This window comes from Populus trichocarpa, chromosome 5, assembly GCF_000002775.5.
Source record: "Populus trichocarpa isolate Nisqually-1 chromosome 5, P.trichocarpa_v4.1, whole genome shotgun sequence".
Lineage (NCBI taxonomy): Eukaryota > Viridiplantae > Streptophyta > Magnoliopsida > Malpighiales > Salicaceae > Populus > Populus trichocarpa.
The window spans coordinates 5,671,135-5,681,588 of NC_037289.2; the positions used below are offsets into that span (position 1 = coordinate 5,671,135).

Below are 10,454 nucleotides of genomic sequence, written 5' to 3' on the forward strand. Positions count from 1 at the left end.
CACTAAAAAACAAGTTTCAAAATATATATATGGAAGTAACCATTATCTTCTAAGTTTCTTTTAATTAATCCTAGTTATCATATAATTTTATTGTGTTTTTTTATTTATCTATTTCCCATGTGTTTTTACAATTAAACATGTCAAATTCACGATATAGATAATGAATTCTATTGAGTTTAAAAATTTTATTTTTTTAAAATTTTATTTATTTATTTATTTATACAATAATAAAAATAAATGCTCATATAACATTAATAGCTTATATTAGACTGAAAATATGAATACACAACTGCTTCATTTCTGAATTTGAAAAAAAAAAACTGCTAGATATCCAACACTGAGGCCAGGTCTGTCCTGCTACTCGGTACATATTGTGCTTGTAATTCTGCATTGTTCATAACCTTTACGGGATTCATCGTTCAATCTAATAATAATATCAAATATAATTTGGTTGGTGCCTACTGCCTACCCTCAAATTCTCAAACCATATTCATTAGCATATTCGAAAAATTTAATCTACTGGTTATCCAGAATATTATACTTGGGGGAGGGAGCATACTAATTGACAGTTCCGACAGACACTACCAAGAATTCTAAAGGGAACTTCATAAGTTGTGACTTGACTTGTATAATTTGGCTATTAGCACTAAGCCTTCTCTGCATCGCATGCTTAGTAAGGGAGAACATTTACAGGCAACTTCATCGTCGAATTTCCCAGTAGCATTTTCTCCACCCTGTTCTCTACATCACAGAAACTGACCAGCACTGATTGAAGTGAGCTGTTCTGCTTTCGCCCATCATGAGCTTGTTTCCTGCATCCAAAAATGTACATAGTTTAGAAAAACATCCTATACAAAAACAAGTTCTAAGCGAAGATGGCTTATGCTCAATCAATTTACCTTCACAGTAATGGAAAATTGAGTTCTTTTTGCCTCTGTAAATCTGGCCATCCATTCATCTAATGGACTTTTCCATTGCCAATTCGTATTAAAATCTGTCAGCAAATGTTTTGTCCAATCCATCTTCTTTACTCACCAACCAACCTTTTCTTTCCATGACAACTGAACTCCGAATTATGTAATCAGCTACTACTCTCTTTATTTATAGAATGAATTATGCAACAATAATACAATCAGCTACTACTGTTCCCTTTGTCATCACCGCTGCCGCCACCACCCCAACCTTTTTTTTAATCCTACAAATAAGATAAATATATTACATTGCTATAAATTTGTGTTTTGTTTAGTTAAAATGAAATAATTGTTTAGGTTGGATTTAGAGTTTATGGTAGATTTAAGATTTGTTAAATTAATGTGAAACTAGTTAAAAATATCATTATTTAGAGTTGATTTAATATAGTTGAATATAAAAATAAGTTAAATTAATTATGAAATAATATTTTTAATTAATTATGTGTTGTGTTTAATTAATGTTAAGTTGTCGAATTAGAGATTTTATATGTATTGTTAGAATAAGCTGATAATATAATTAACTATACTTAATGATTTAATGCAAGAGATCATGAATGTTGTATTTGTGTGATAAATTACATGTTCTATTGAATTATTGTTTATAAGTTCACGAATTTGATTTTTCTTTTTAATTATATTAATTTGCTAATTAGGAGGTCAAAAAAGGTACAAAATCAATTAAAAATCTAATGTGTTGATTATTTGTTAAGTTTGCGTTAATTATTTCGATAATTTTAATATTTTATGAAGGTATGCTATAACATATATATACTCCATATGTTTGGTAGTGTATTATTCACTAACCTAACAAGGAGAATTGTGCCCTTAATTTATTTGACTCCCTTGGATGATTTTGATGTTATCTCTACATATAGCTGAGGATCTATGTCTTGCATACATAGAGGGGGTCAAACAAGTTGGGAGATGTTTGTTGCTTTTATAGATATGAAGCGAGAAATACTATTGTTACTTTAAATTTTTGTTGTCCCGTTGATTTTTTTAGATTGTTAAGCTACATTGCTCAGACCAGTTAATGCGACATTTCAGTTACAAACAACACATTCCAGTCGACAGTGACATGAGTGATGCATTACACGTCATAACTCGTCAGGGTAAAAATAATGATTATGACTGGTTAAGCTGACATGAAGCATATGTTTCATGGTGGGATGCATGAAGGAATTAGATGTTCACAGAGATGCATCATGTGATTACAGATGAGGAGTATATGAAAGTACATAAATATCACATGTCGGGTCATTACTTCGGATCCCATTCAGGCTCCTCCACCTAGATACATGCAGTACAAGCAACATGCCCAACGGATTCAAAATCTTGTAAGTAATCAATTCTTTTCATAATTATGAAATTCTAAACATTGAGTTTTATATATTAATCTTTTAATTTAATATTATTGTTTTATTAATATTAGGTTGATTTCATACTACGGGAGGGGTGAAAGGCCACATTTTATCTTCGTAATACTAACAAAGAAAGTGAAGTTCACACCATCAAATCCTGGTGGTTAAATGTTTGTTGCACATGACTTGATATCTTTGGAGAGAGGTTAAGTCTTGATGATGTTGTTGCAGAAAATGAGGCCACTTAAGCAGGTGCAGGAGCTAGATCCAATCATGCTACTGATGAGCCCGGATTATCCAGTAGACAATGTAGATATATTTAGATGAGTTATGTTTATATATTTTAGAATTACTTGAACATTGTATTATTGAATTATTTAAAATGTATCTATGTTTTTTTTTTCCATTCCTACAGCTGCTTTATGATTATGAAATGTGAGAATTTATTGAATTTAGTTATAATTTGTTGATAGTGGTTTTTTGCAGTTTTTCAAGCGTGATAAAATTTTGAATATAGTTACTAAATAGGGGAAATTTTATCCAAATTTTATTAAAATTTTATTAAAATTATAAAAATTTTAACTCTAAGAATCATAAAGTTGATTAAATTTTAGAAGAACAAAAACTATGATTTCATGAACTTTTTCAGTCTTAAAACACCAAAATTTTCCAAAACTAGATGGTAACAAAAACAATTTGGCTATTATCTTACCATTTTTTGAAATGTATAGTTGTTTCTCAAAATAGTCTGTTAATTAATGTTGCGGTTCAAAATCACAACATTTAATTAAATATTATGATTTAAAACCACGATAAAATTATAATTGATGTCATGGTTCACAATCACGATATTTAGTCAAATGTCGCATTTTGAATCATAATATCCTTAAACTGTGTTATTTCACCAAAACTTTTTCATCTTGGGTTTTTTTTATTTTTTGTACTAATCACTAAATTTATCCAACTGAAACCCTGTTTACTCATACTGTTTAAAATTATGATAGATAATCAAAATACTTTTTACTTGAAAATATATTAAAATAATATATATATTTTTAAACATCATCATCATTCCTCATCAGAACTACTAGACCACATCCCACATTATGAAAAACAGCTTCTAACCATCTAGGTAGTGGCCCAGTGGTAAGAGCTTGGGACCAAGAGGTTTGCTCCCTCTGTGGTCTCAGGTTCGAGTCCTGTGGTTGCTCATATGATGGCAACTAGAGGCTTACATGGTCGTTAACTTCAGGGCCCGTGGGATTAGTCGAGGTGCGCGCAAGCTGGTCCGGACACCTACGTTAAACTAAAAAAAAAAAAAAACAGCTTCTGCAGAATCCTCATTAGCACTCTTGTTATAATTGGTAAGGTGACATAAAAGAGGATAACGATAAGCTTTACTGCTACAACAAAGCTTGATTTCCATTCAATGAGAACACAAGAATTGAAATTGTTTTCAATTGAAGATCAAACTCAAAACACTGTCAAATAATCAATAGATTGGCTGTTCCTTTACAAGAGAATTTCCAGACAAAAAAAGAGTGATGATTAGCCCCAAAATCAGAAGGCTTAAAAACCAATTAATGAAAAAAAATGGGGGAAATGGACAATTGGGGGTCGAGGAATGACAAAAATTAATTCCAGGACACATGTACAAAATTTCAAACAGATATAGAACATAGATCATCAAAGACTTGTCTGATGTTAGGCCTCTCATTTACAGGAAGAATACACTTAAGCGATATGGCAAGCAAATCATCCATTGCCTTCGTTGGTTCTTCCCCACCTGCAATATCCCTGTCAATGCAGTCCATTCGTCTTCCTTCTTGATCGCACAACTGAACCCAATCTGTAAGGTCAACAGCTCCTGACTGACCTGATATTATGTCACCAGCACTTCTTCTGGTTAACAATTCCATCAGGATCACTCCAAATGCATACACGTCAGCCTTGAATGAAGGCGCAGGTTTAGATGCATTATCAAGCTCTGGAGCTCGATATCCTAGTGCTCCAAGATTTAGTATCTGCTCTGCAATGCCAGCAGGTGTCATCAAACGGTGTAGTCCATAATCAGTAAGACGAGTATTGTAATCAGGACCTTCCAGAAGTATATTTGCTGGCTTTAGATTTCCATGGAGCATGCCTCTATCATGAAGATACAATAGACACCGAGCAACATCAACAGCAACTTTTAGTCTTTGGCTGAATGACAACAGGGAGTACCTCCGAGGTGTTGTTTCTGTGCAACGTGTGTTCCAGAAAAAAATAAGAAAGAATAGCGGCAGCAGCTAAAAAAAATACAGACATCGAAATGAAAATGCAAAACACTCCTGTATAAAACCCAAAATGCATGTTTCTGTTACTCAGAGTTGAAGCAAGCTTAAAGTTAAGGACAACTGACATTGTTGCCTCCATGTTATGCGCCCTACAATCAGTTTATCTGTTAGCCTAGACACTGGTAGAGACATGGTATACACATCTGAAGACTATAGAACTAAAATCAAAGCTCACACCTCTCAGATGAAAAGACAAGGGAACTAACAAGGAACCCTTCAGTTTTAGAAACAAGCTTTGGTGTGGGCTGTGGTCATCATTGTACATTTGCAGTTGCCAACCGGCTACACAAACTCTAGAACATTACCTGCCATATCTCTGGTTTTGATTCTAATTTCCCATGCTTGTGCAGACACCATACCAACTAAATTCCTAAAACACATGTGCAAGCCATATTAATAGGTGATAGAATGTGAAACAGAGAGTGGACTAATACCTTGCCTTGCACACAAACACAAACACACCTAACCATATCCAATCCAGTAGAGTTTCATATTCCACCAAACCATATCATCATTCAAATTACCAAAATCGTTCACTTAAATCAAATACACACACAAACACAAGATTTCATCACCATTTACACACTCAATCTGCAATATTCATAATTCTATTGTATTCACCCACTGGAAACATAGGTAATCTATTACACCAGAGAAAGGCAACATAAATAGACAATTAGTGTCTAAAGTCAGGAAAAGATTCATCATGCAAATAAATGTTTACATCTATAAAGTACTTGTTTCATGGACATGGCTATATTATAATGCTAGTTTCTGCATAAAAAAATTCATAGATCCAGTAAAATTCTTGTCGATAGCATCACTAACGATTTAGAACAGATGTATGGACAGAATAGCATCTACAGAAATATATTACAGGTACATAGTCCTATCATATTTTATTTAACCGGCACAAAATGGGTACCATTAAATTTTTGGACATACAAAGACCACAGAAACAACTGGATTGTTGAAACAACTATCAATCTTTAACGTTCAGGGAAAAAAAAAAACAGGGGTGGGGAGAGCACACCATTACATTTAAGTATAATCCATAGCTCCTCAGTCTACCAGGTTAACTACCTACATAATAAACTGAACGAGAACAAATTCCCTAATATATCAGGACATGGAGACAAGAAAGCAGTAATATCCCGGATAATCATATTCCAGATTAAATTCTTTTTTTTCCAATGACAAACCAGGCCTTATGCAGGACAACTGGTACAACACAGATCCAATTTGATAGCACCATTGTCTACCTGAGGTTCATTGAATTCAAGAACCTTATTCTTGCAATATTTGATGGTTCCCTTGTCTACTTGATGTTCATTGTAGTAAAGAACCTTATTTTTCCAAACCTCAATGATGGGGCAATGGGCTGTGTTTTATCCTTTTTTTTTTATTCTTATTGTGTCCGTTGTCTACCTCTACAAAGTGAGGCTATGTATCACCATATTCAAGGCAACTGAAGGAAATATTCTTATTGTTTGTAGCAGAATATTTTTGAACATACAAAAAGCAATTATGTATCATGTTTGAAAATAACATTTAAGTTCAGAAACCAGGATCTGCACCAGTCTTGACACGAGTATTAAAATGCCCTATAATGACCAGGTTGAAATCAAAGAATCAACATGCGGCAGTAATGTAGCATGTTTTTCAAAAACCTATCAAAGTTGGACGATATACTGCAAAATAAAAACATGATGAGAAATACACAAAATTAGACATAATAAAATGCTTACCATATAGATGTAGGGCCAAGCTATCACCCTGGATATAGTCAGCTAAAAGAAGTCTTTCTTGCTCTCTAGGCCCCCAATAATATGCCCGCAGTGGAACAATATTTGGGTGTCGTATAGAGCCAATCTTTTTAACTTCCTTAGCAAATTCTTTCTTATGTTTGACTAGTCCAACCCGCAACCACTTCACAGTCAGCATATGTCCACTGTCTAGAGTAGCCTTATATAAAGTTCCATGGCTGCTTCTGCCAAGAACTTCAGCTGGAGCTCGAGATAACTCTTCTGCTGTAAATGCAAGTGAACTATCAAGGAACGACAGTTCCCCAGCCAACCTGTCTGGTGAATAGACATCCAATTTTGCAGGTTCAACAAAACGAGGTGAGGAAGATAATGGGGAACCTGGGGAGGACTTCCTTCCTGATGTTGTGGGATGGTCATCTAGCAAATTAGGAATTGATGAACTCGCCATCATTCCTTCATACAAACTATGCTCAACAATTTCAGTTGCAGATTCTGTCTGCCCTGATAATGACCTTGAATTTGCAGTAAGCAAGTGATTGTTCGAAAAACTCAATGAAGTTGGAGGGCGGTGAGCATTCAATTGGAATTTGAAAAGGGAAATTCGGGAAGATCTTCCTAGCTTAGCATCCTCCATTGCTGTTTGACCACTAAAATCACTTCTCCCATGAAATTCTTTCCGCTGTGCCCGCTGATAGGCCAATAAAACAAAAGCAACCATTGCAGCAGCCCCGACTGTAGCAACAATTATTGCAATTGTAATATTACGCTTTGACCCGTGTTTCCCTCCTCCAGAAATGTGATGTGGCACAGAATTTGTTGATGGTCCACCGGCCTTTGGGATGATTAATGAGGGATTCCCAGGAAGAAATGAAGTAATATCAAATTTATTTCTCAAATTTTGTGGAATATTTCCAGAGAGATCATTATAGGACATGTTCAATCCAATCAGACTGGATGGAAGCTTGTCAGGGATTTTACCCTGAAAATTGTTGGCAGATAAATCAAGGTACTGCAAGTAGGTTAGCTTGCTGAGTTCAATTGGCAGCTGTCCTGTTAAGTTATTATGTGAAAGATTCAGTGATTTGAGATTGGCAAAGTTGCCTATGCCAGAAGGCAATGGACCAGATAATGAATTTTGAGAGACATCAAGAGACTCCATCAATGGATAAGAAGGTAGAACTAATAATTCGCCTGCACCTGACCCTTGAACTGGAATTGGCCCTGAAAACTGATTTCCAGAAAGATTCAGGTTCGTCAAGGTCAGTGAAGTAAAGAAACTACCCGGAATAGGCCCATTGAGTTGATTTAAGCTGAGGTCAACTGAAGACAATGTGGAAATGTCCCACAACTGAGGAGGCAAATTGCCTTTTAGGGAATTATTCCTAAGATTAAGTTTAGTTAACCTCACAAACTGAGGAGTCAAGTTTGGCAAGCTTCTGGATAACTGGTTTGAACTCAAATCAAGAACCTCCAAAGTGGCTCCCCAATTTTGCATAACAGACATGTCACCAGTGATCATATTTCCACTCAAATCCAGAACTGAACATCTTTGAAGAAAAGTGGGCAAGTGACCTTTTAAACCATTTGAAGAAACATTCAAAACATTCAAAGTTGTGGAGTGAATTTCATTAATATAACCTGCAGAGATATAAAATGAGAAATTCAGACACAGAGAACTCAGCGTTGAGTGGTTATGGAAGCAGAAAACAATGGTATACAGCCATCTATCTTAAAACAAAATGTAAAACCAAACTTCTAGAAATCTTTTATTTCAATTGTTTTATGTGCATTCACTGTTCAACTCTCTCAACAGAAACATCCAAAATACAAGTCAAAATATTCAGTTTGCATATGAAATGCGAAAGGCCATCGGAAGGGCACATATACTTGTTCCTGCTCATTTTCCTGCTATTCATCTACATGACCAGACCCAAACATTTCCAGTGTCAACTCCAATTCGACAGGTTGCACTTCATTTAACAAGAAACAACATTTTAGCTATGCTTCTAGAGTCCAAATCAAGAAAGCCACGTTTTGACTATACCTCTAGCGCCCAAATCTAAGAATTCACCACTGGCACCTTGATATACGATCCCTGTATGTGGGTTTACTATTCGTAGAAACCCGTATTTAGAAAATTCGGGTAAACAATCACAAATAAATGTGACTTCCACAAAATAAAGTCAAAATCCAGGTTTTAAGTGCTACAATTGGATAAAATTCGCCAGAAATATCACTTCATTTGACTATACAGAACACCCCAATCAAAATTCTAACAGAAAGTAGAAAAATCCAAAAACACATCAAATAAAAATTAAAAACAAAAAATAATCGCAAAAAGAAAAGTCAAGAATCACTAAACCTGTAAATCCATTGCCACTAAGATCCAGTTCTTCAATCGGTATCGACCCGTTCAACAATTCCTCGGGTATACCTCCATAAAGCTGATTATTCCCCAACCTCAAAACCTTCAAATTCGTCAAAGACCCAAATGAAGGCAATTCTCCATTAATCTCATTATTCCCCAAATCCAAAACCTCCAAATTCCTAAACAGCCCAATTACGTCTGCTTTCAAAAACCCACCATTAAATTTATTCTTTCTCAAATTCAAAAGATGCAATGTATTGGCCAAACCTGACACATTCTCTCCACTTATGTCACTAAACCCGCCAGAAAACTCATTATCACTCAAATCCACTTTTTCTAAATGAATCAATTCACTTAAGACCGCACTAATATCACCCCAAAACCTATTAGAACTCAAATCCAAAACCCTCAATTGCTGCAAATTCCTAAACCCAACTGGTAAACCGACGGGAAACCCGCCTTCGAAACCATTCGTTGACAAGTTCAAATACTTCAAATTCCATAACTCCGCGATCCGACCCGGGATCGGACCTGAAAAGTTGTTATTAGACAGATCCAAGTACTGTAATGAGCTCATTGATCCCAATGCGGGTACAAGGCGACCCGTAAACTGATTACCCGAAAGTGAAATACTCTGCAGGGAGTTGAGGCTTAGTAAGGTGGAGAACTTCAAGTCACCGGCGAGACCAAGGCGGTCTAGGGTAATAGAAATGACGGAATCGGAATTGGGGTCGCAGGAGATACCGGGCCAGGAATGGGGGCAAGAATTAGGGTCGGGTAAAGCAGAGGGGTCCCATTTAGAGATCATATGGAGCGGGTCGGATTGGATACCTTTTTTGAATTCGAGTAAGGATCGGAGGTCGGAGCCGGAAGTGAAGAAAAAGAGTAGAGAGAGAGTGAAAAGGAAAGTGAAAAGAGTCATTTGAAGAGTGTAGGAAAGAGAACGACTCTGTGCTAGTGGTTCGTTAGAGAGAACATTTGATTTTATTTTACTAGAGAGGTTGAAACCCTAGCTGGAATGTGAAAAGGTATCTTGAGACAGACAGAGAGAGAGAGAGCAGAGGGTTAGGGTTTTTTTTTTTAAAAAAAAGAAAGGTTAAAGAGGGAGAAGAAGAGAGAGTGTTGTGTTTTTTTAAAATGGCGGTTTTAGGAGAAGGGGGATGAGGTGGAGAGTGTTGGTTGGTTGGGGTGGGGGGGAGAGAGAGAGTAACTACAGACTGTAAAGGACAAGCCTTTGTTCTCTTTCTTTGCTGTCCCACTGCACTGCACCTGCACTGCTTGCTACATGCATGTATGTATAGTGTATGTATGTATGTATGTATGTATCTACTTCTTCTTTTTTCGTGTAATCTAATTATTAAAAGAGGCCGTCCAAAAAATTATTTCCGAATCTGTTCAAATCTGGATGGTTTATATTAGAGGTTCATTTGGTTTTCAATAAAAAAAAATAATTAAATTAATTGGTTTTTTCAGTTATTTTTTTTAATTTTTTAGTTTAATCGGTTTTTTTAATTTTTTAACTTACCCTTTTTATATATAAAAATTAACTTCAATATATCATTAATATCTGAAAATAATTATAAGTATATATGCATTTTTTATGTGATAATAAATAGCACTCTTCAGTCATTTTACATATTAATTTAAATTAA

General features: G+C 35.3%; 1 protein-coding gene across 2 annotated transcripts; it reads right to left on the minus strand.

Annotated features, from left to right (window-relative positions):
- Positions 1-3,782: 3,782 nt before the first annotated feature.
- Positions 3,783-9,918, minus strand: LOC7477122 (probable inactive receptor kinase At5g10020). 2 transcript variants are annotated; one of them, XR_002981923.2, is made up of 4 exons: positions 8,797-9,918; positions 6,417-8,072; positions 4,974-5,038; positions 4,427-4,571 (listed from the first exon to the last, which is right to left on the minus strand). XR_002981923.2 is itself a non-coding variant. In XM_002307085.4 (3 exons), the coding sequence occupies exons 1-3, from the start codon at positions 9,722-9,724 to the stop codon at positions 3,994-3,996; spliced, it is 3,162 nt and encodes a 1,053-aa protein (XP_002307121.1). In that variant the 5' UTR covers positions 9,725-9,915; the 3' UTR covers positions 3,783-3,993. The 2 variants fall into 2 exon arrangements, 1 of the variants encoding a protein (XP_002307121.1); XM_002307085.4 differs by lacking the exon at positions 4,974-5,038 and having other exon boundaries at positions 3,783-4,571; positions 8,797-9,915.
- Between the last annotated feature and the right edge of the window lie 536 nt (positions 9,919-10,454).

Excerpts from the sequence above, each read along its gene's own strand:
- LOC7477122 (XM_002307085.4), bottom strand. The coding sequence starts at position 9,724 with ATGACTCTTTTCACTTTCCTTTTCACTCTCTCTCTACTCTTTTTCTTC. Across the intron at positions 8,073-8,796 it reads TAGTGGCAATGGATTTACAG|GTTATATTAATGAAATTCAC; the intron begins GTTTAGTGATTC and ends ATATCTCTGCAG. Across the intron at positions 4,572-6,416 it reads CTTGGCCCTACATCTATATG|AAACAACACCTCGGAGGTAC; the intron begins GTAAGCATTTTA and ends CACGTTGCACAG.